Consider the following 20,793-nt stretch of genomic DNA (forward strand, 5'->3'; position numbering starts at 1 on the left):
CTCTGAAAAGAACTCTCTGCCTTCCAAAAAAAAAAAAAAAACAACAACAGTATTACCATCGAATCGATAGAAAAGCGTGGAACCAAAGAAAGTGGAACAAAAGCGTAGATTCCAGGACAGGTTCGAGTGAATCGTGTCGATCCTCTTCCTAAGTCGATCTCCGTGTCGAAAACCGTGAGAGGCCGCTTCTGAGGATCGCAGGACGAGGAAGATCGGAATTCCAAGGCGCCTCACCTCCGTCGTTCCCCGATGGCGAACGGAAGCGATGGAATCCCTGCGAGCGCAGCTCGTTTCGCGACGTGGAAAAGGTGGCAGCACCGCACGGGTGGTGAAAGTCCTCTGACGAAGAGGAAGGAGTGGTGGTGCACATATAGAGGGGCGAGAGGGCGCGGCTTGTCCAGACGCTCTTTGTCCCGACGACCACGATGACGGCGACGACGAGGACGTGCACGATGTCGCCGAAGTTCCTGTTCCTTCTTGGATCCCTCTTTCTGTTTGCCGGTGAGTACACGCTGCTGGTGTTGCTTCCTTCCGCGTCCTTCGTCGATCCGCGTCCGTCTACGTCTCGCGAAGTTCACGCAACAGGTCGCTGAGGGTTGCTTTGAAAAAATTCCTCTGCTGAGAAGTAAACTTTGGGGACAAAGGGATGGATACTGTGGACGTTTGTCCGTCTACGTTTCGCGAAGTTCACGCAACAGGTCGCTGAGGGTTGCTTTGAAAAAATTCCTCTGCTGAGAAGTAAACTTTTAGGATAAAGGAATGGATATCGTGGACGTTTAGAGTCGTTTGTTTCATTAGAATTATCGAACAGCTAGCTACATTTTAAATTGGAATAATTAGAGTTTTAATAAGTAGTTTGAACGCGAATTTGGGTTGACATCGCAGTCGTTGAACATTCTCTACCGGATTGGAAACTTTGTAGATAGAATTACTGGTTTTTTTTTAAATTGCGCATGGAATATTGTTATTTAGATTGGATTCTGGACTTGCGAAGTTCACGCAACAGGTCGCTGAGGGTTGCCTTTGAAAAAATTCCTCTGCTGAGAAGTAAACTTTTAGGACAAGATGGACATTGTGGACGTTTAGAGTCGTTTGTTTCATTAGAATTATCGAACAGCTAGCTACATTTTAAATTGAAATAACTAGAGTTTTAATGTATAGTTTGAACGCGAATTTGGATCGAGGTTGCAGTCGTTGAACATTCTCTACCGGATTGGAAACTTTGTAGACGAGATTATTGGTTTTGTTTGGATTTATACTTTTTAAGTTCTGCATCGAATATCGTTGTTTAGATTAGATTCTGGACTTGATAGATTTTTAATTGTTTTTTCACGTTTTGTTTGAGAAATTGTTAAAAAATGGTGTTGAGAGGATGGTTTCAGAACAAAAGATTGTATCTGTAGCGATAGAATGTATTCTTATAGAAGAGGAACACCTGGTTGCTCGGTTCTTCAAATGTTCGGGGTCGGTGAAAGTTGTTTTCAACGTCCACAGAGTTTCCTTCGAATCGAACGAGTTTCCACTAGAACTTTCAGGTCAAGGATCCCTTGGTCTCACTTCAAATTCCTTCTCTACGCTTTTCAGAAGCAGAAACACGTATCCGTCTGACATTTAACGTCCACTTCTACCTCAACTTTCGAGTACTTTCGAATTCTCTAAATCTCTTCTAAACCGTTCTCCGATCTCGCCTCTCCATCTGCCATCAGAAACCAAAAGCATACAGTGTTAGAAAAATCGTTGGTTGCGTCCACGACAATGAAACAAGATTGCAACAGTCCCTAGTTTCGCGACTGCCATAAATGCCTCGAGAACCAACGAGTGCCGCGCCATGATAGTTCCGGTGATTTCAACGACCGCCTCGACGACAAGACACGTCAAACAGCCTCTCGAGAATGGCTACGCCAATCCTGGGACACTATAGACGACCAATACCAAACTCACTATCTACAAAACCCTTTCTAAACGACAACTAACGTCTCAAAGACTGAATATACCTAAAAACACCTACACACATATACACGCAGTAATTTACAATAAACGAATCATCAAAAACAAAAGACTGCAAAGTACTCTTCGCCTAAAGGAAGACCATCTGCTCGTGTCTGGGCTACAAAAGCAAAATTCACGAGAGGAGTTCGCCGTGCGAACGTGAAAGTTTTACAACAGACGAATCAGTCGGTCCGGAAGTGGCTGCGAATCATGATCACGGATCACGATCGAGGATCGTGGACGAGCGAGACGGCACGTTCGAGGCTCGCAGGAACGACGCAGGCACGATCTGCTGGGAGGTGGTGGGCGAGGGGCAGGGAAATAGGAGGCAGAACCTACTTTGGAGAACCACTGCCGTCTCCCGCCCCTCCTTCGCCGTCATCTCGTCGCCCTGACATTTCTAAGACTTTCTACTTCAGCGGGGGTTCGTCGACCCCGACGTGCTCGGTCTACGATCTCACGAGATCGTGGCTTCCACCGCGATCGCGACATTTTCACTGGCGCGGACGCGATCCTCGAATCTGCCCTTTTTCATTCAAATGTCACGTGAGCTGGTGGTTACCCCCTTGGCGTCGTCCCGTCTGCCTAGATCGTTCCAAGGGCGGGCAAGATGGATCGTCGTTCGTTTCAACTTCGTTATTGGGTCTTCGAATCTGTTAAGAAAGATTAAACAGTTGAAATATCAAATGTCACGTGAGCTGGTTACCCCCTTGGCGTCGTCCCGTCTGCCTAGATCGTTCCAAGGGCGACTAAGATGGATCGTCGTTCGTTTCAACTTCGTTATTGGGTCTTCGAATCTGCTGAGAAAGATTAAACAGTTGAAATATTTGGTGAACTAGTGTGCATAGTATTTGGTAGTATTTGGAAGGTATTACGTCTGCGATACGCTTGAAGAGAACGTTGGGTGCCTTCGAGTCCCATGTCTTCCTTTCACAGAAATAAAAGAGTCTCGAGCGCATAAGGAAATCGTGGAAGGATGGAAAGATGGTATTACGAGGTCACGTTAGAGATTGTGCTCGTGGTTCGAGAGTGGTTTATGTAATCGATGATAGAAAGTACGTAATTGTCAGTGGTGGAGGCTGGAGAGTGGAGTAGCGTGTTTTTATTAGCGAGGATTGCTTTTCTTCGCGATAACACGCGAGCAGAAACGGTTCTCGATCGAATATTTCGAGCGAAATCGATTTCATTCGAATGAAAAATCTGTGGATCGAGTCACAAAGATTTTCAGTTGATTTTGTTGCTCAATTTTTAGGAACACAGGTCAGAGCACAAGATGACGAAGGCGCTGATGGGATCGACGCGAATGCTGAAGAATTGTGCCAGGACAGGCCGGGAGACGAGTACTTCCGGTTGAACGTTGAAGGAGACTGCCGCGACGTCGTGAGGTAATTTTGTCTGAATTATATTTACATTTCAATGTGAAAGAATTTCAAAACAGCTTTAGTGTTACAACAAAATACCTTTCGCAAAATTTAACAAAAAGAATTTAAGTAAAGATCAAAAGTATATAAGCTTTTTTTTTTGAGAAACTCGTGTCAAAACACTGATAACAGCTTATCAGTAAAATTTAACAAACAGGATTTAGGTAAAAATCAAAAGTATATAAGCTTTTTTTTGAGAAGCTCGTGTCAAAACACTGATAACAGCTTATCAGCTGATAAAACCTAATTAATAGTTGTAATTTGTTCATAATAATTGTTTTTTTTTAATGCTATGTATTAATAGATACGTAACAATAATAATAATTGTGCGTTTAAGAGATATCGCGAGTGAACTGATTTCGTGGAAAGTAAAAATAACCTCGATGATAGTAAAAATGAACGCGATTTGTAGGATTGATCGATCCGCGTCGCGAAAGATCGAACAGCGAGTTCCTCCGGTTCCTCCGCGATCGAATTCCGCGTGCGAAGGTTCAAGGCGAGCTTGATACTGGATACAGGACTCGCCTATTAGTCGATGACGACAGACCAAGTCGTCCTGACTCACTCGAACGACTAAGGTATTCCGTCGCCAAGGACGGTCGAGCAAAAATATCCTGCGAGCAGGAATACGTCGAGATCCTGTCGCGTCTCGAGAGATCTCGAGGAATTCTTCGAGTCGTGGTTCTTATAATTTTTTTCCACCGTCAATTGAATCGCGTATCGCAACTTTGTCGCGTTGACTTCGAGATTTTATCCAGCCTGATATTTCTTAACTTTGACGCCGTATCCTGTCGAGGTTTATTTCACATCACAATGAGAACTATAGTTATATAATTAAGCAAAATTTAAGTCATTATATGCCACACAATTTGAAGTGTTCAATTTAAAGCAATATCAACTTTGACTCTGTATCCTGTCGAGGTTTATTTCACATTACAATGAGAATTCTAGTGACAATTGAGCAAAATTTAAGTCACAATATGCCATACAATTTGAAGTGCTCAATTTAAGGCAATATCAAAGCATGAGTTTGAGAAAAAATACGAATCGCACAACACTCGACGATTTCTAAAAAATGTCGAATTGAAAAAATCATGGTAAGTAGTGTAAATGTGATATCGAACGATGCTCGAGGAATAATTCTCACGCGAAGTCGAAGAAAATAGACGAGAAAGCGAAACGATGAAAAAAAAAAAAAAAATTGCTCGCAGATGCGACAAAGCGAGCGAGATCGGCGTGACCAGGCTGGCCACCGTGCGATGCCCAACAGGCCTCGCGTTCGACATCGAAAGGCAGACGTGCGATTGGAAGACCAACGTGAAGAACTGCGACCAGCTCGAGAGTAAGCGAATTATTACCTTCACTACGTGACTAAACCGCCCGTTTCCTTTTCTGTCCGCCACGAACAGGTGCACGAAATCCGGCCTGAAGCAAATCACGTGCCCCAGCGGACTGGCCTTTGACTTGGACAAACAGACCTGCGACTGGAAGGGCAAAGTCACCAACTGTGACAAGCTCGAGAGTAAGTCGATGTATCGACCAGGGTGAACCGGTGTTACCTGTCTCCGTTACTGGTGTGCCACTCCTCTGAGAAATGCGTTCATCATCTTCCTCTTGTTGCTAAACATCGTTCTGGAACCGTGCGTTTCCTTGAAATAACAAACACAGTCGAAGGAAAACAATTTCTTTTTATATAATTAAACCGATAGCCGTAACGAGAGTGCGAGAAAGTGGTATTATTCAACGGTTTATACAACATTTATAAGTGAAAGGATGCACGTTGAATTTTTGTTTCTTCCGTTAGAACGTAAGAAGGCATCGTGGTGCTTTTTGGTGTGCATTAAATTCGAGATGTCGTGGAACGATAGGAATGGTATGAACGCGCATTTCTCATGTGGATGGGACATCGAGTTTGAGAACGTTTTCGTGCATCTCTGTCTTGACGATGACTCGAAACGTTTCATAAGAAAACGGAGAGGGCCGGTTCCTTCGTAGACTCGCAACGTAGCACGCACTATTCGTAAGGTAGTACTAACGCACGATTATCCCCTGACGCACTGTTCGATATTCATCCACGAGTCTTCTCGTTTCCGTCGTAAAAACAAAAAGGAGGAACAAAAGAAAAAAAGAAAGAGAAATCGAGTCTCTCGATGCTTCGACAAAATCCAGTTCCCAGCAGAATTTTGTCCAACGCGAACGCTTTTTTTTTGCGATCCACGCTGGCAAATCCGTGGACGTTTTAACTGATCGCGTGAGTTACGCGTTTGCGTGGTGAAAATCGTCGTAAACACGATGGCGGACTTTCGAGGCGGCGTAACCACCGGTCCGGCCACTTTCGATTCCCGGCTGGGCGACTGGTTTCGATTTTGAGCGAAAGTGCGCAGCCACGGAGACGAGAAGCTCGTGCGTGCCCTGAGCGCGTTCTAACCTAATTTTCGAGCGTATCCAACCGTCCTGTTCCTGTCCATCGCGCCAAACTCATCGTCGATTCACCCCCGCGCGACTAACAGCCGTGAAGATACGCGCTTTTACTCTTCCATCTCGCCAAATTCCAGCTGTCTCCACGATTTCGTTCGATCGACATTTCGTGCCATTGTCGAAGGTGGTTGCTCGAGCGTATCGCGAAACGGCTCGCATGAAACGAGCATAACGAGCGTGAAGAATCGATAGAGAACAGCGGAGATTCGTGTAGCTCGACACGTTTACAGGCTCTCACTCGAAATCGACTCTGGCACGCAATGACTTTTCAGCTTTATAGAATTCACGCTCACACTTGCTCGCACCTGTACATATAGCGTACACCTAATACACAGGCCAGCTGTTTTATACCACGCGATTCTTTCTCCTCGCGATCGCTCCAGGTACGAGTTAGCACGTTCCCAATCGTAGATCTCGACCCTTCTCTCCCCCTCTCTTCGCTCTGTTTCTCTTTTTTCCTTCTGTCTCTGTGTCTCTCTCTCTTCTGCCAGTCGCCTTTCTCTGTCTGTCTCTGTCTGTGCCAGCACACACGTCGCTATTTATCTCGCAGCACGCTCCTGTCTTCGTCCAACTACGTCCTCTCTCTGTCCGCATCCAGATCGGTTTCGCTTCGACGGTCTGGCCTCCTTACGAGAGCTCCTCGTTAGTGTTTAGTCAGCTCGTTCGCTTTTACCGCTCGAAACACTGCGCTGACGATTATGCAGCCGCGAGATCGATCATTGATTCTCCTTTTTCTATGTTTTTTTTTTCTCTTATTCTCTCTTCATCTCTCTCTCCCTCGCGGAACAGTCTCGCGTCTCTCGTTCCTGGGTAACACGCAGCCGTTCTCCGTCCGTCGCATTTGTATCTCTCTCTCTCTATTTTTTTTTTATTTCTTCACTTCTGCTGGCTTGTCTTTCATATCTCCTTTTTTTCTTTTTTTTTTTGCGCCACGTACAATTCTCACGTTGCGCAGCTCGCGCGTCTCGCAACCGAGTCGAATTCCTCAGCTTCCGTTTCGAAGTTCTGCGAAGGTTGCGCGCGCAGCTGCTGTCGCTGGCACTCGTTGCTCCGATTTAAACTTCGAACGATTACCAGACGCACTTCACGAGTCCTTTTTAAACGATCGAGTGTGGTTTTTCTTGCTTTTTTTTTGTTGCACTAACGAGAGAAGGTACGTTGTGAATTCCAGTTCGCATAGCGTGCATTATTGATCTATTTATTTTACAGCTGATCGATGTCAAATATGGAACAGCCTTATTCTAGTGTTCCTTTTGATAATGATCGTAATTATAGATTTTTGTTACGCCAGAGGCTGCTAAGAATGATAAATGAAATGAGAAATTTGTGCAAATTACTCGAACGTAAAGGAACGAACTTAAATTTAAGATGATACATAAAATGCGCTCTTATTAATTATATAAAGAGAAAATGAGTAGAATATATTTTAGTACAATCTTGAGTGCGAACGTTTCACTTTTTAAATGTCAAACAAAATGGCATCGCGAGTTGAGAGCACAGCGTTGCAAGTTAAATTAAATCGGAGCAGCCTCTTATTCATTCGTCCGTCTTTTCTTTCTCCACTCACTATACATATATACGTACATATATATGTGGGTCTGTACGTGTTTGCGTGGGTGTGCGTGTGTGTCGAGTACTTGCAATTCTCTTTTCTCGCGTCGAGGCACCGCCTCTCTTTTTTTATTACTCCACTGCCTGTTTTCGCCTTTCGCAACCGTGCATCTCTTCACCACGTACTTCTCTTACATACGTATCTCTCTTTCTCTCTCTCTGTCTCTCACTCTACTCTCTCTCATCATTATCGCAACAACGCCTGCGTGTACCTTTATTATTACCATTTTTTTTTTTTTTTTTTTTTGGTTTTAATTTATCATGTGACTAAGTTGCGTGCGAATGGTTGCGAGCCAACGAAGCAAACGATACTCTCGACTTGGACACACAATTCTCGCGATAGGTGGAGCGTCCATTCTCGTTGATTTCGTCTGCAAATCCCAGTCGTCGTCTCGTCTCTCTGGTTTTGATCTCCGTCGAGCTCCTCGAAGGCCTCCTTCCCTGAAGGACCTTCGACGTTCCTTTTTTTATTTTTTTTACAAAATACTTTCGTGAAGAAATATCAATGGTTCCCTCGTTTTTGCGCCCATCGCGTCGGTTCTCTTGCGCTTTTCCAGTCGACTAGGTACAAGTCCTCAAGGAAATTCCTCGAGGGGAGGCGAACGCGAATACCGGTTGCGCACAGTGGCGTAGGAACAGTCGACACAAGGACAATCCGAATCCCCTGACAAGTAGTTCTCAATACTCTCGCGATTTACCAACGCCTTTCTAATCTCGATCCTTCGTTACTGAATTTCTCACAATATTTCAAACGATATGGAAGTAAGAAGAAAATTAGAGACGACAAGATTCAGCTTGGACGAGAGAAAAATCGCGAGGGTGTTAAGAGAAGCTTCTCCAAACTGTACATAAAGTCCACGTGTACATAGATACGAGAGGTGGCCCGTGAATATTGTAACTGGTCCAACGAGAATGTAATTATAGTGTCGATACTTAATATTCAAGCTGGCGAGGTAACGTAGCTTTGGGTGACATTAATTCCGCACAGTAACAACCTTTAACCCTTCTCGAGGATTGTCCGCGCGATAAAGTAAATCGATCTGCCCCGTTTTGTACAGTTTCAAATATAAATATATATATATACACATACGTACAAAGTGAAAGTGAAGAACGAGATTGTATTTGTATTTCTTGTTTTATTATATTTTCATTTTAATCTTCAATTATACAAGTAAGAATTTCTGAATAAATTTCATGTTTTAATTTTCATTTTAATCTTCTTAAGAATTTCTGAATAAATTTCACTTAACTCTCACTCGTACGCAGTGATATATACATATATATTATTTTCAAGCGCTGTGGGAAAGGTCAATCGATTAATTTTACACGTGAAACGGTGGATAAATTTCCAAGTGGAGTCGCGGATCCGTGCGCCACTGTGTACGCGCCACTCTGTACATAAATTAGACGAAGTAAAAGTAGAAGTTGCAGCTGTGGTGAACGCCGAATGGTCCCGTAGTTGGTTGAGAAAGGTAAAGGCGGACGAGCCGGCCCGTTAACAACGATTACGTTTGCAGAGCCGCGTAAGGTGTTGCCGATCCTGAGGACCGACGAGCCAGTCTGCCCTGAGGGGAAACTCTCGTGCGGTAACGGCGAGTGCGTCGACAAGGAGCTCTTCTGCAACGGTAAACCGGACTGCAAGGACGAATCCGACGAGAATGCGTGCAGTAAGTGTCGCTTTAATTAATTCGCTATGGTAATCGCTCGTTAGCATCGTTGGCGAGGCGCGTAGTTAAGGCCATTTACAGTCTAATGACGTCTGACAGTGTCACGGTAGTCGATACCGTTTACCAAGTACGTAGTTGATGCGAGAAGTATTTCTGGTCGATTAATAGCATTATTCAATTATAGAGAGCGATAAAAGGGTAACTATTGTTGTTAAATTGTGCTAAATTTGTAATTGATCCTTTGATTATGGCAGAGTTTGTGATGCTTTGTGAATATTGAAGATTTTTTTAATTGAAGTAATGTTATTTGTTTCTTTGTGTTCTGTATTGTTGCATTGCTATTTTTCTAAGCGTTTCTAAGCGCACACAGTGTCACAAGTGTAAGTTTTCTAAGCGCTTATAATATCACAAGCACAACTTTTCTAAGCGCTTACAATATCACAAGCACAAATTTTCTAAGCGCTTACAATATCACAAGCGCAAATTTTTCTAAGCATCTACAGTATTGCAAGTACAAACTTTTCAAGCGCAAGTTTTCTAAGCGCTTATAGTATTGCAAGCACAAGTTTTCTAAGCGTCTACAGTATTGAAAGCACAAGTTTTCTAAGCGTCTACAGTATTGCAAGCACAAACTTTTCAAGCGCAAGTTTTCTAAGCGCTTATAGTATTGCAAGCACAAGTTTTCTAAGCGTCTACAGTATTGAAAGCACAAGTTTTCTAAGCGTCTACAGTATTGCAAGCACAAACTTTTCAAGCGCAAGTTTTCTAAGCGCTTATAGTATTGCTAGCACAACTTTTCCAAGCGCAAGTTTTCAAAGGGCCTGCAGTATTGCAAGCACAACTTTTCTAAGCGCAAGTTTTCTAAGCGTCTACAGTATTGAAAGCACAAGTTTTCTAAGCGTCTACAATATTGCAAGCACAACTTTTCCAAGCGTAAGTTTCCTAAGCGCTTATAGTATTGCAAGCACAACTTTTCCAAGCGCAAATTTTCAAAGGGCCTACAGTATCATAAGCGCAAATTTTCTAAACGATTTTAGGCACTTACAGTATCACAAATGCAAAATTTCTTAGCAGCTTTAATCATTAACAGTATCACAAACTCCAGTTATCTAAGCGCCATTAAATGTACACAGTATTGCAAACACAAGTTTTCTAAGCACCTTTAGGTGTCCACACTATCACAAGCGCAAATACAGCAGTCAAAGCATTAAACACAATTACCTACACCGATAAATTCCCTCAATTAACTAAGCAAACATACCAAACACATGATACCTTTATCTGTCAGAAAAGAACAACTGTTCTCTTATCCAAACACTTGTATCTTCCTACCACTAACTAATTATTCAGCTGATTCACTGATTGACCAATTCCTACTCCATTACAGCCGTGGAGACCGACCCCAACCGCGCGCCAGATTGCGATCCAACCCAATGCGTTCTCCCTGACTGTTACTGTTCCGCCGATGGCACCAGGATTCCTGGCAACATAGAACCTTCTCAAGTACCACAGATGATCACAATCACCTTCAACGGTGCTGTGAACGTGGACAACATCGACTTGTACGAAGAAGTGTTCAATGGTCAACGACAGAATCCCAACGGTTGCCAGATCAGAGGCACCTTCTTCGTCTCCCACAAATACACCAACTACTCAGCAGTGCAAGATCTTCATCGTCGTGGACACGAGATCGCGGTGTTTTCTTTGACGCACAAGGACGATCCACAATATTGGACTCAAGGCACCTACGATGATTGGCTTGCAGAGATGGCTGGCGCCAGATTGATCATCGAACGGTTCGCCAACATCACTGATGGTTCCATCATCGGTATGAGAGCTCCGTACCTTCGCGTGGGCGGTAATAAACAGTTTGAGATGATGGCTGACCAGTATTTCGTGTACGACGCTTCCATCACCGCCTCTCTGGGTCGCGTGCCGATATGGCCGTACACTTTGTACTTCAGAATGCCACACAAGTGCAATGGAAACGGTGGTAACTGTCCGTCAAGGTCTCATCCTGTTTGGGAGATGGTGATGAACGAGTTGGATAGAAGGGACGATCCCACTTTTGACGAGTCTTTACCTGGTTGCCACATGGTCGACTCTTGCTCGAATATTCAGACAGGCGAGCAATTTGGCAGGCTCCTCAGGCACAATTTCAATAGGCATTTCAATAGTAACAGGGCGCCCCTTGGTCTTCACTTCCACGCCTCGTGGTTGAAGAGCAAGAAGGAGTACAAGGAGGAGTTGATCAAGTTTATCGAGGAGATGTTGGCCAGGAGTGATGTTTACTTCGTTACCATGGTCCAGGTGAGCGATTAATTGTTGTGTTACTGTATTGTTCGATTGAAAAATAATGGATTCGGTGAGATAATGAGATTTGAAAAAAAAGACAGATCGAGTTCAATTTTCGAAGGTTTCAAAATTTTTGTTCAGAGCTGCTTTCACTTGAATTTTTGTTGATTAGTTGAGATAATAAGATTTGAAAAACCAGAAAGATCGAGTTCAGTTTTCGAGTGTTTTCGAAATTTCTAGTTAGAACTACTTTCACTTGAATTTTTGTTGATTTGTTGAGATAATTAGATTTGAAAAAAATAGACATCGAGTTCAATTTTCAAGGGTTTCTAAATTTCTGTTCAGAACTGCTTTTACTTGAATTTTTTTTGATTACTTGAAATAATAAAATTTGAAAAAATAGACAGATCGAGTTCAATCTTCGAGGGTTTCAAAATTTCTGTTCAGAACTGCTTTCACTTAAATTTTTGTTCTAATATTCTATTTGAAAATGACAAAGCACTTCAGTGAAGAAGAAAAATGAAGAACAGATTTCTATTATAACAGATCGTTTGTTAAATATACGAGTGAACGAAATCTATTTTGTTAAAGAGCTCCACTGGATCCATTATCGCAGCTACTTCAGTTTATTTCAATTTATCCACCGTATCCAATTTTGCTGTATCACGACATTGCCCTATCCATCAAACTCCGGACTTGCTTTCATTTCCATTTACGTTGATTTATTTCTGGCTTTGTGTCTAACCGCACAATACGAACTCTTCCTATCTTCCTCCGTTGGCCCCATTGTATTTCCAACCTCTGTTGATCGCCCCTGTAATCCATCAGGAATTATTCGCTTTTTTTTCAATTTTATTCTCCAGAGTTATTCTCGCTTGGTTTTCAAACGCGATTTGATAACAAATAACGAAAACGCACAAACAATTATTTCGTTTAGGATTACTCAAATTATTGAGTCATAATTTCATAAATTAAATCAATAGTGAAATAATAAATTGAAATAATTCTACATAAATGAAGAAAAACATTCTCAAACATTTAGCTAAATAACAATCATGCGATATATGTAGATTGCATAAATTGTTCACTTTGAATGCTGTCTGATCAAACACGTTCCAATTCCACTTATAAACCGTGAAATCAATACATTCTCTCATGAAACACTACCAAATTTTCCAAAGACCATTGCAATTTTAATAATATACACACATAGATATAACCAAGTCGAAAATTAGGCATAAAGAAAGTTTGCACTATAGTACAGACACTGTGAAAATACAGCACCCCTTATTTCCACTTGACATTATCACAAAATTAAATATCTTAATAATCAGTAACTTTAATATCAGTAACCATCCTCAAGTTTATAAATCATCAAGTCAAAAATTAGGCATAAAGAAAGTTTGCACTATAGTATAGACACTGTGAAACTACAGCACCCCTTATTTCCACTTGACATTATTTCAAAATTAAATATCTTAATAATCAGTAACTTTAATATCAGTAACCATCCTCAAGTTTATAAATCATCAAGTCAAAAATTAGGCATAAAGAAAGTTTGCACTATAGTATAGACACTGTGAAACCACAGCACCCCTTATTTCCACTTTAAATTATCTCAAAGTCAGATATCTTAATAATCAGTAAGTTCAACATTAGTAACCATTATTAGTTTATGAATCATCAAGTCGAAAATTAGGTATAAAGAAAGTTTGCACTATTAATACTAACAAAAATTTAAATGAAAGCTGCTCTGAACAGAAATTTCGAAACCCTTGAAAATTGAACTCGATCTGTCTATTTTTTCAAATTTTATTATAGGCACTGTGAAATTACAGCATCCCTTATTTCCACTTGACATTATCTCAAAGTGAGATATCTTAATAATCAGTAAATTCAATAACCAGTTCAGTAACCACCCTCCAGTTTATAAAAAACTCCTTCAATCTTCAAACTTCAAACCACGAAACGCCACTGCCTTTTTAGTCTCGCTTCGAACTGCGTCTGACCAAACGCGAACCGTTCTACTTACAGGTGATTAAGTGGATGCAGACACCAACGGAGCTCTCAGCGCTGAGAGACTTCCAGGACTGGAAAGAGGCCTGCGACGAGAAAGGTCAGCCGTACTGTTCTCTGCCCAACGCCTGTCCATTGACCACCAGGGAGTTACCAGGCGAAACCCTTCGTCTGTTCACCTGCATGGAGTGCCCCAATTACTACCCGTGGCTGCTCGACCCGACTGGCGACGGTTTCACCGCGAACAAATGAGCGATCCACGAGTGAGATCAATCGATCGTGTGGCGCGTGTCTTCAAGAGGAGATTAATCGTGCAGGAAACCATCGACAGGAAGCTTTCTTGGGGGACACGCGTCGAGCCGTCGCGCTGAAAATGTTTCGCGAACGGAAACGAGGAACCTCTTGCCACATCTTCGACGACGCGTATCTAATTTTCCAATCAATTCTCCTCCATCCTGTGGAGATTCGAAAAATTATTGCGAGCTCGACATCAGTGTGATACATTTGTAAAAAGAATTTTGTATGTGATTTATAGAATTTGAGGAAGCAGGTGGGAAAGTAACTGGTCTGAGTTTCCTGTGAACGGATGTTCGCGAAACGTTTCTGCAGTCGATTGTGAGGAACAGAAGCAAAAAGAAAAAAGAAAAAAAAAGGGGAAAACAAAAGGTAAAGCAGGAATGGATTTTTCTTCTACGACAGAGGAACGAATCTTTCGTCTTGACTCTTTTCAACTTGTACATAACCACCGTATCCTTGCCCTCGTGATCCTTGTCCCATTCCGCTGCGGCGCGTTGTACGCACTGATTGATCGTACCGTCGCGACGCCGTGTACACTTGATTAACGTTTAGTACTTAAGAGACGCGTGAAAGTAATTAAGTAATTCTTAGAGTCCTTATTAAAGTATTTCACAATAAACGTTGTACGAAACCGAGAAACAGGCTCGTTCCATTTTTTAATCCACTCCTACAGACTTCGAGGACCACATGAATTTCTATCAAACACGATAGTTTCTTTTAAATTAAAAATTCCAATTAAAAACGTGCAATAATACTTTTTTAAGACTTTTCTTTTCATTCTACCACATAATTTAAGAAGTTAATCAATCAAAGAAGGTACAATAATAATAATAAAAAGAAATAGTCGAAATTTCTTTTAAAAAGGAATCTTGAAAATATTTAGAAAGAAAGAAATATTAATTTCCTGGTAGAATCGAAGAGAACGTGATTTAGTTGCTCGATCTGATGTGTTCTATTCGTCGTAGCCTTGAGAGCCATTGGTATCACCGTTAAGATCGTAAAATGTCACTGTAATGACTCTACCTACCTTCTGAATGAAGGCTTGGAGCCACCTTTCGATTTCGGACGACATTCCTTCTCGATCGCCAGTCCTGGATCGTCGTTCAAAAATAAACAATCCTCGAGCTTTCTTCGAGTGACGCACGATGTTGTTACGACGACACTCGTGTCCTGAAACTTTAAACAGGATTTATCTGTAAACCACGTTTCTCATTCACTGCACGATACGACATTTTGTAATCCTTAAATATACAATTTCCTATTTCATTTGCAGCAGAGTTTTATAAAGGATAATTATAAATCTCATTTATCTATCTCATTTACCTTCATATCTTAGAAAAGTGCTAACAAACAAATCGATAAAATATGTGCAGAATAAGTAAGCACATAATTTAAGTTCGTATCTCATTTCCTTTTTTTTGAATAAATTCACTAACTCTATCGGTAAAATGGAAATTATTGTACAGTATCGACTAAAAAGAGGCTACTGTACCATCTGTGTTCCAACAACAGGAACTCTACGTGAAGCTTCAAAGTGTTTTTAGCGTTTTAAACTCAATAAAGTTGCAATATTATCAATTCAGCTGAGAATGGTTCGAATTAAAACTAGAAAATAGCACAAGAATTACTGTACAGATTACGTATCCTATCTGAGGCAGTAAAATTAAAGAAACAATATTAAGATGATCATATACATTAAAGCAAATTTTTATATAATTCGATATAATTGTTATTATTTAAATTCTATTTAAATACCAAGAAGAATATTATGCGAACAAAAGTCTGCACGAATTAAACCAATTGTATTAAAATTTCATGTATTTATATTTATTATAGATAATTAAATAAATTTGTATTGCTAACAGAATAACAGTGCTACGAGAAAAAGCAATTGTGAATGTTACACAGTCGATAAACAAGCTAACTTAAATACGTATATACGCACCACAAGCAGAAACACACCTTATCGACGCAGCGGACGGTACCGCACTGACAGATCGTACCACTCCCCACCACCGCGTGACCTGTGCGCATGCGCGACGCTGTTCTCCCACTCCATTAGCACTACAAATATAAATTTAAGCTTTGAGCTATGATACACGTGTACAAAAACATAATTTTTATAAGAAATTAAATGCTATTCTACAGTTCAAAAATTTATATTCTTCTCTTACGATATATTTAAATAGTAGAACACATTTATAATTTAAGCAATATATTTTCTTATTGAAAAATTAAAACGATTAATATGTGATTACACAGGGTGATTCATTGCTCGTATGACAAATTTTTACAGGTCATACTACACCTGAGAATTAACAAAAAAATCACAAATCTAGGTTAGATTTGTGAAAGTGGCAGAGAAAATTGGGGTTTTTGTTTTTTTCAGAGAAGCAGCAGTTTCATTCGTATTATTGATTGCATCTTGTAAACCGTAAGTTCTACTGGAAAATGGTAAACAATATTGATATAAAGCAATAAATTTGCTATTATACTAGTCCCTATTTTACCCTAAAATAATATTAATCGAAAACAACTGAAGTAATAAAAGTTTAAACTTATCTGAGGAGTCACAATTTTTAAATTACGAAAACTATGATCTCCTATTTAACTAATTATTTTTAGACGTGGAGGGCAGCAAATTTCACAGAAACTTCTTTATTCGTTTCCGCTTCTCTTTCCTTTTCTCTGCTATTCTCTCTCACATTAATTGCACAATTTTAGAGTACTGCTGATGAAATAAAGAAATTCCTGAATTTTCATTGAATAAAAAGAGTAAAATAAGTTATATTCCGCTTTAGAGGTAAGAGAGAAAAAGATATGTAAGAAAGCTTTAGGAAAGAGTGAAACAGATGCTACTAACCCTACTTCAGAACCCCTGGTACCATCTCTGTAAAAAGTACTCAAACTGGTCGCACAACATTATCAACAGCGAAGTTAACTACTGAAACAACAACGCTATCTCTGCAGAAAGTACTGAAACAACTACCCAACTAGTTTCAAAAATTCTCCAAGAAATGACGCTAGTAGTTTTTGAGTAGTTTACTTCGCTGTCGATAATGCTGTGCGATCAGTTTGAGCATTTTTTACAGAAATGGCGCCAGAGGTTCGAGAGTAGGGTCAGTATTATCTATCTCACTCTTTCCTATAGCTTTTTATATATATTTCTCTCTCTAAAGCGGGAAGTATAATTTATTTGACCCTTTCTATTCAATGGAAATCAAGGAATTCTTTTATTTAATCAGCAGTACTCTAAAATTCTGTAATTAACATGAGAAAGAGCAGTAGAGAGAAGGAAAGAGAAGCGGAAACGAATAATAAAGTTTTTGTGGAATTTGCTGCCTTCTACGTTTAAAAATAATTAGTTAAATAGGAGATCAAAGTTTTTGTAATTTACAAATTTTGAATCCTGAGATAAGTTTAAACTTTTATTACTGCAGCTGTTTTCGAGTTTCAGGGTAAAATAGAGACTACTATAATAGAAGTTTTATTGCTCTTTTCAATATTGAACTTCCTGTTCTTAAATATGGTAGAAAAAAAAAGGTAGACGTAGAATTAATTTGACGTATAAGTTTGTATTTTAACTTAACAAAGTGTATTTGACCCTTTCCTATGGCAACGTTTTCCATTAATGGAGAACTTTTGTTTCCCATGGAATGCATTATAAAACTGGTAAAACTTTAGCGCGACGTGTGCTTGTTATTTATGCCAGACCAGTTTTGCTTTAATGCGACTATAAAATCCGAGTTATCACGTTTCACCTGGCATCCAGGCACGATAACGGAAAAATATTGGAATAAAAGTTGTTAATGTTCAACGTAAATACACGTAGACGTTGCTCGTTTCGACTACGTCCAATTTCTGTATACGCGGACACGGTACACAGAGGCAATTTCTATAAATGCAATAAAAATCGTGAGACCAAAACGACTGAGTTGACAATCTGTACAGAAAGGAACCATGTGAAATAGTATTTTTTTTCCACTGTAAAAAGTATGCGCGTGGGGAGGAAAGTAGTTTTGTATGTTCGTCTAATCGGGAACTTATTTAAAAAATATCTATTTACAGTAAGTGTTTGTTAAAAACTGTTTACCCTAGTGCAAAGTGGTTCTCTTAATCGTAGTAGCACTTCGGTTCTCTCGTTCACGTAATCTAAATGAATTGGATTCAACGACGTACGTGTTAACTGTTTGCTGTCGGGCAAAGTTGCAGAGTTCGTGTCTAGTTTCACAAAAATCGTGCACACGTGTTTGTGCAACAGATAAATTACACCTTCATCACCATACCTATAGATAACATTTATAATCTAAGAAAAGTGTGTCTGAAAGATAGACGTTCCATCTTAAAAAATTCTAGAAAAAGTACTTTTGACGGTGTTAAGGACGGTGGTGCGATACATTTTCTCAGGTCATATCCCGAGGTAACTGCAGAAGATGAATGCCCCACAGATACTCAGAACAATTAGTATAATGACAAACCAAAATGGTAGCGTGTCTGTAATGGAGAACATTTTCATACGTTACATTTCTTTCTACGTGACATTAAAACGCATGCAAGAATGATTTAATTACTTACGTCTAAACGGTATACTGTGTATACAAATTTTATTATCCACGGAAATACTAATGACCGCAGTTTCAGTATTACTAGCGATAGTAGGACCATCCAATTTAGTTGGTAAGAATTCAAGGCCAGTCACGAACATACTATGCGCATCAGGTACATGCAATGCTCTTCTCAAACTGAATGCCACGTATATGTCCACACTACCCGAGAACATTGTTCCAACTGCTACGAACTTTCCATCATCCGACACTGCTAAAGCGGACAGAGTCTCCTTGTACGGTGCTGCCTTAACAATACTTCCAGAATCTACATCCCACAATTGTAAAAAACTAGTATTCTTTCCAATCACTGCATTCGATAGCATAAACAGCTGAGTCTTGGATTTCTCCTCCTCCGATTTTCTAAATCTGCATCTTTTGTACATGTACTTCAATCCGTTCGGAGGTGACCATGTTAGTTCCTTGAATTTTGAGCCATTGTTCACGTTCCACAAAAATGCTCTACCATCCTTCGCTATGCTAACGATCTGTGTACTGTCTGGACTGAAGTCTATATCGTCTATTTCTTTCTCGTGTGCTTTCAAGTTATGCAGTTTGTGTAATTGTGGGAACTGCCATAATCTCACGTGACCATCTAGGCCACCGGTGGCCATGACCTTCCCATTCGGACTTATTCTAACAATCCTCTGCAGAGGTTCTTCCATACTAAAAGGATTTTACATTATTTAACTTAATCAAATTTTATATTTATTTTTAACTTTTAAATTTTATAACATGAATTCTAATATATTAAAACAATTATTCTACAGACTTCTTGCGCTTATAGAATAATAATTACCTGAAATCTGTTTGTACGCTGTCTGCTGGTTTTATTATTAACTGAAGCTTTTTGCTTTTGATATTAGAATTATCGTCTTTAATTTCTTCTATCCTCTCTTCAGGAACAACGCTTTCTTCTTCTTTATCTACACTCTTTCTCTGTCTAAGGCCTTCCTTAGCATTGCTACTGGATCCTTTCATCGCTTCTCCGTTCTTCACGGTCACCACTTTACTGCTCACACTGTAAAGCTGACAGTGACTCTCCTGACCAGCCGCGATCCAGATTCTCTTCGCGTTATTGTAAGTTGTACAGTTCATTACCACACTCGGGCCTGTTTCGTGTCTGTTCACTTCTTCTGCGATGAACTGGTATCCGTTGTGGGACAACTCGAATATCTCCTGCGCATTCGAGAAACGTAACTTTGTTAAACTTTACGTATATAAAATTATCATACGAAGGTCAATTTTTAAAGAAAAACTGAGCGAAATGAAACAATTTCTTATTCGCTCGTAAATATCATTTAGAACAAGGATGAAAGTGAGATCCTTGAATCAGACAAAAGTTAATGAACAAAGAGAATTCTCGGACATTGAAAGGAAAGTTTTCTTTGCGTAGAACATTGAAATGACTTCAAATACTAAAACATTATCGAACAATAGAAACTTTCTACGCCTCTTCCTACGCCTCATCTTTAGATTATAATTCTTAAGTTTACACTGTACTATGTCCATTTCTTTAATGGAAACGTAAACCAGAACATCGAAACAACTCCAAGAACAATACAAACTATCTACGTCTCTTTCTACGCCTCATCTTTCGATTATCATTCTCAAGTTTACAGTGCACAATTACATCCGTTTCTTTAAAAAATATAAACCAGAACATCGAAACAACTCCAAGAACAATAAAAACTTTCTTTGCCTCTTTCTACGCCTCATCTTCAGATTACAATTCTTAAGTTTACACTGTACTACGTCCATTTCTTTAATGGAAACGTAAACCAGAACATCGAAACAACTCCAAGAACAATACAAACTATCTACGTCTCTTTCTACGCCTCATCTTTCGATTATCATTCTCAAGTTTACAGTGCACAATTACATCCGTTTCTATAAAAAACATAAACCAGAACATCGAAACAACTCCAAGAACAATAAAAACTTTCTTTGCCTCTTTCTACACCTCATCTTCAGATTACAATTCTTAAGTTTACACTGTACTATGTCCATTTCTTTAATGGAAACGTAAACCAGAACATCGAAACAACTCCAAGAACAATACAAACTATCTACGTCTCTTTCTACGCCTCATCTTTCGATTATCATTCTCAAGTTTACAGTGCACAATTACATCCGTTGCCTTGAGAAACATAGACCATGGATCCCCAAACTCATCATTGGTACACCTAAAACACCAAGTAGAGCTATAAAATAAATTCGAAACGAGTTCTTACGAATCCATTGGCGACTCCAGTCTTCGACGAGCCTCCGCCACCGCCTACGAGAATATGTCTACCAGTCAACATCTGCAGCGTGTACAAAGGGAAATTCACCCTGGCGAGGAGGTCGCAGTTATTCCACCTGGAAGGCATGTTGCTACGAACAGTGACTGTGCGCTACTGCCACAAGCGATAT

The 20,793-nt window shown here is 40.1% G+C and overlaps 2 protein-coding genes across 4 annotated transcripts; one reads left to right on the top strand and one right to left on the bottom strand.

Moving 5' to 3' along the window:
• The first annotated feature begins 392 nt into the window (after nucleotides 1–392).
• Nucleotides 393–13,880, top strand: Verm (LDLa and CE4_CDA_like_1 domain-containing protein vermiform). 2 transcript variants are annotated; one of them, XM_076908252.1, is made up of 6 exons: nucleotides 393–501; nucleotides 3,242–3,374; nucleotides 4,622–4,752; nucleotides 9,017–9,166; nucleotides 10,554–11,476; nucleotides 13,496–13,880. In XM_076908252.1, the coding sequence occupies exons 1-6, from the start codon at nucleotides 426–428 to the stop codon at nucleotides 13,727–13,729; spliced, it is 1,647 nt and encodes a 548-aa protein (XP_076764367.1). In that variant the 5' UTR covers nucleotides 393–425; the 3' UTR covers nucleotides 13,730–13,880. The 2 variants fall into 2 exon arrangements, with proteins under 2 accessions (XP_076764367.1, XP_076764368.1); XM_076908253.1 differs by lacking the exon at nucleotides 4,622–4,752 and adding an exon at nucleotides 4,820–4,932.
• A 4,035-nt stretch (nucleotides 13,881–17,915) lies between these two features.
• Nucleotides 17,916–20,791, bottom strand: LOC143431554 (guanine nucleotide-exchange factor SEC12). 2 transcript variants are annotated; one of them, XM_076908378.1, is made up of 5 exons: nucleotides 20,613–20,791; nucleotides 19,178–19,557; nucleotides 18,350–19,044; nucleotides 18,140–18,268; nucleotides 17,916–18,060 (listed from the first exon to the last, which is right to left on the bottom strand). In XM_076908378.1, the coding sequence occupies exons 1-4, from the start codon at nucleotides 20,748–20,750 to the stop codon at nucleotides 18,183–18,185; spliced, it is 1,299 nt and encodes a 432-aa protein (XP_076764493.1). In that variant the 5' UTR covers nucleotides 20,751–20,791; the 3' UTR covers nucleotides 17,916–18,060; nucleotides 18,140–18,182. The 2 variants fall into 2 exon arrangements, with proteins under 2 accessions (XP_076764493.1, XP_076764492.1); XM_076908377.1 differs by having other exon boundaries at nucleotides 17,916–18,268.
• Between the last annotated feature and the right edge of the window lie 2 nt (nucleotides 20,792–20,793).

This window comes from Xylocopa sonorina, chromosome 18 (genome assembly GCF_050948175.1).
Source record: "Xylocopa sonorina isolate GNS202 chromosome 18, iyXylSono1_principal, whole genome shotgun sequence".
NCBI classification, from domain to species: Eukaryota; Metazoa; Arthropoda; class Insecta; order Hymenoptera; family Apidae; genus Xylocopa; species Xylocopa sonorina.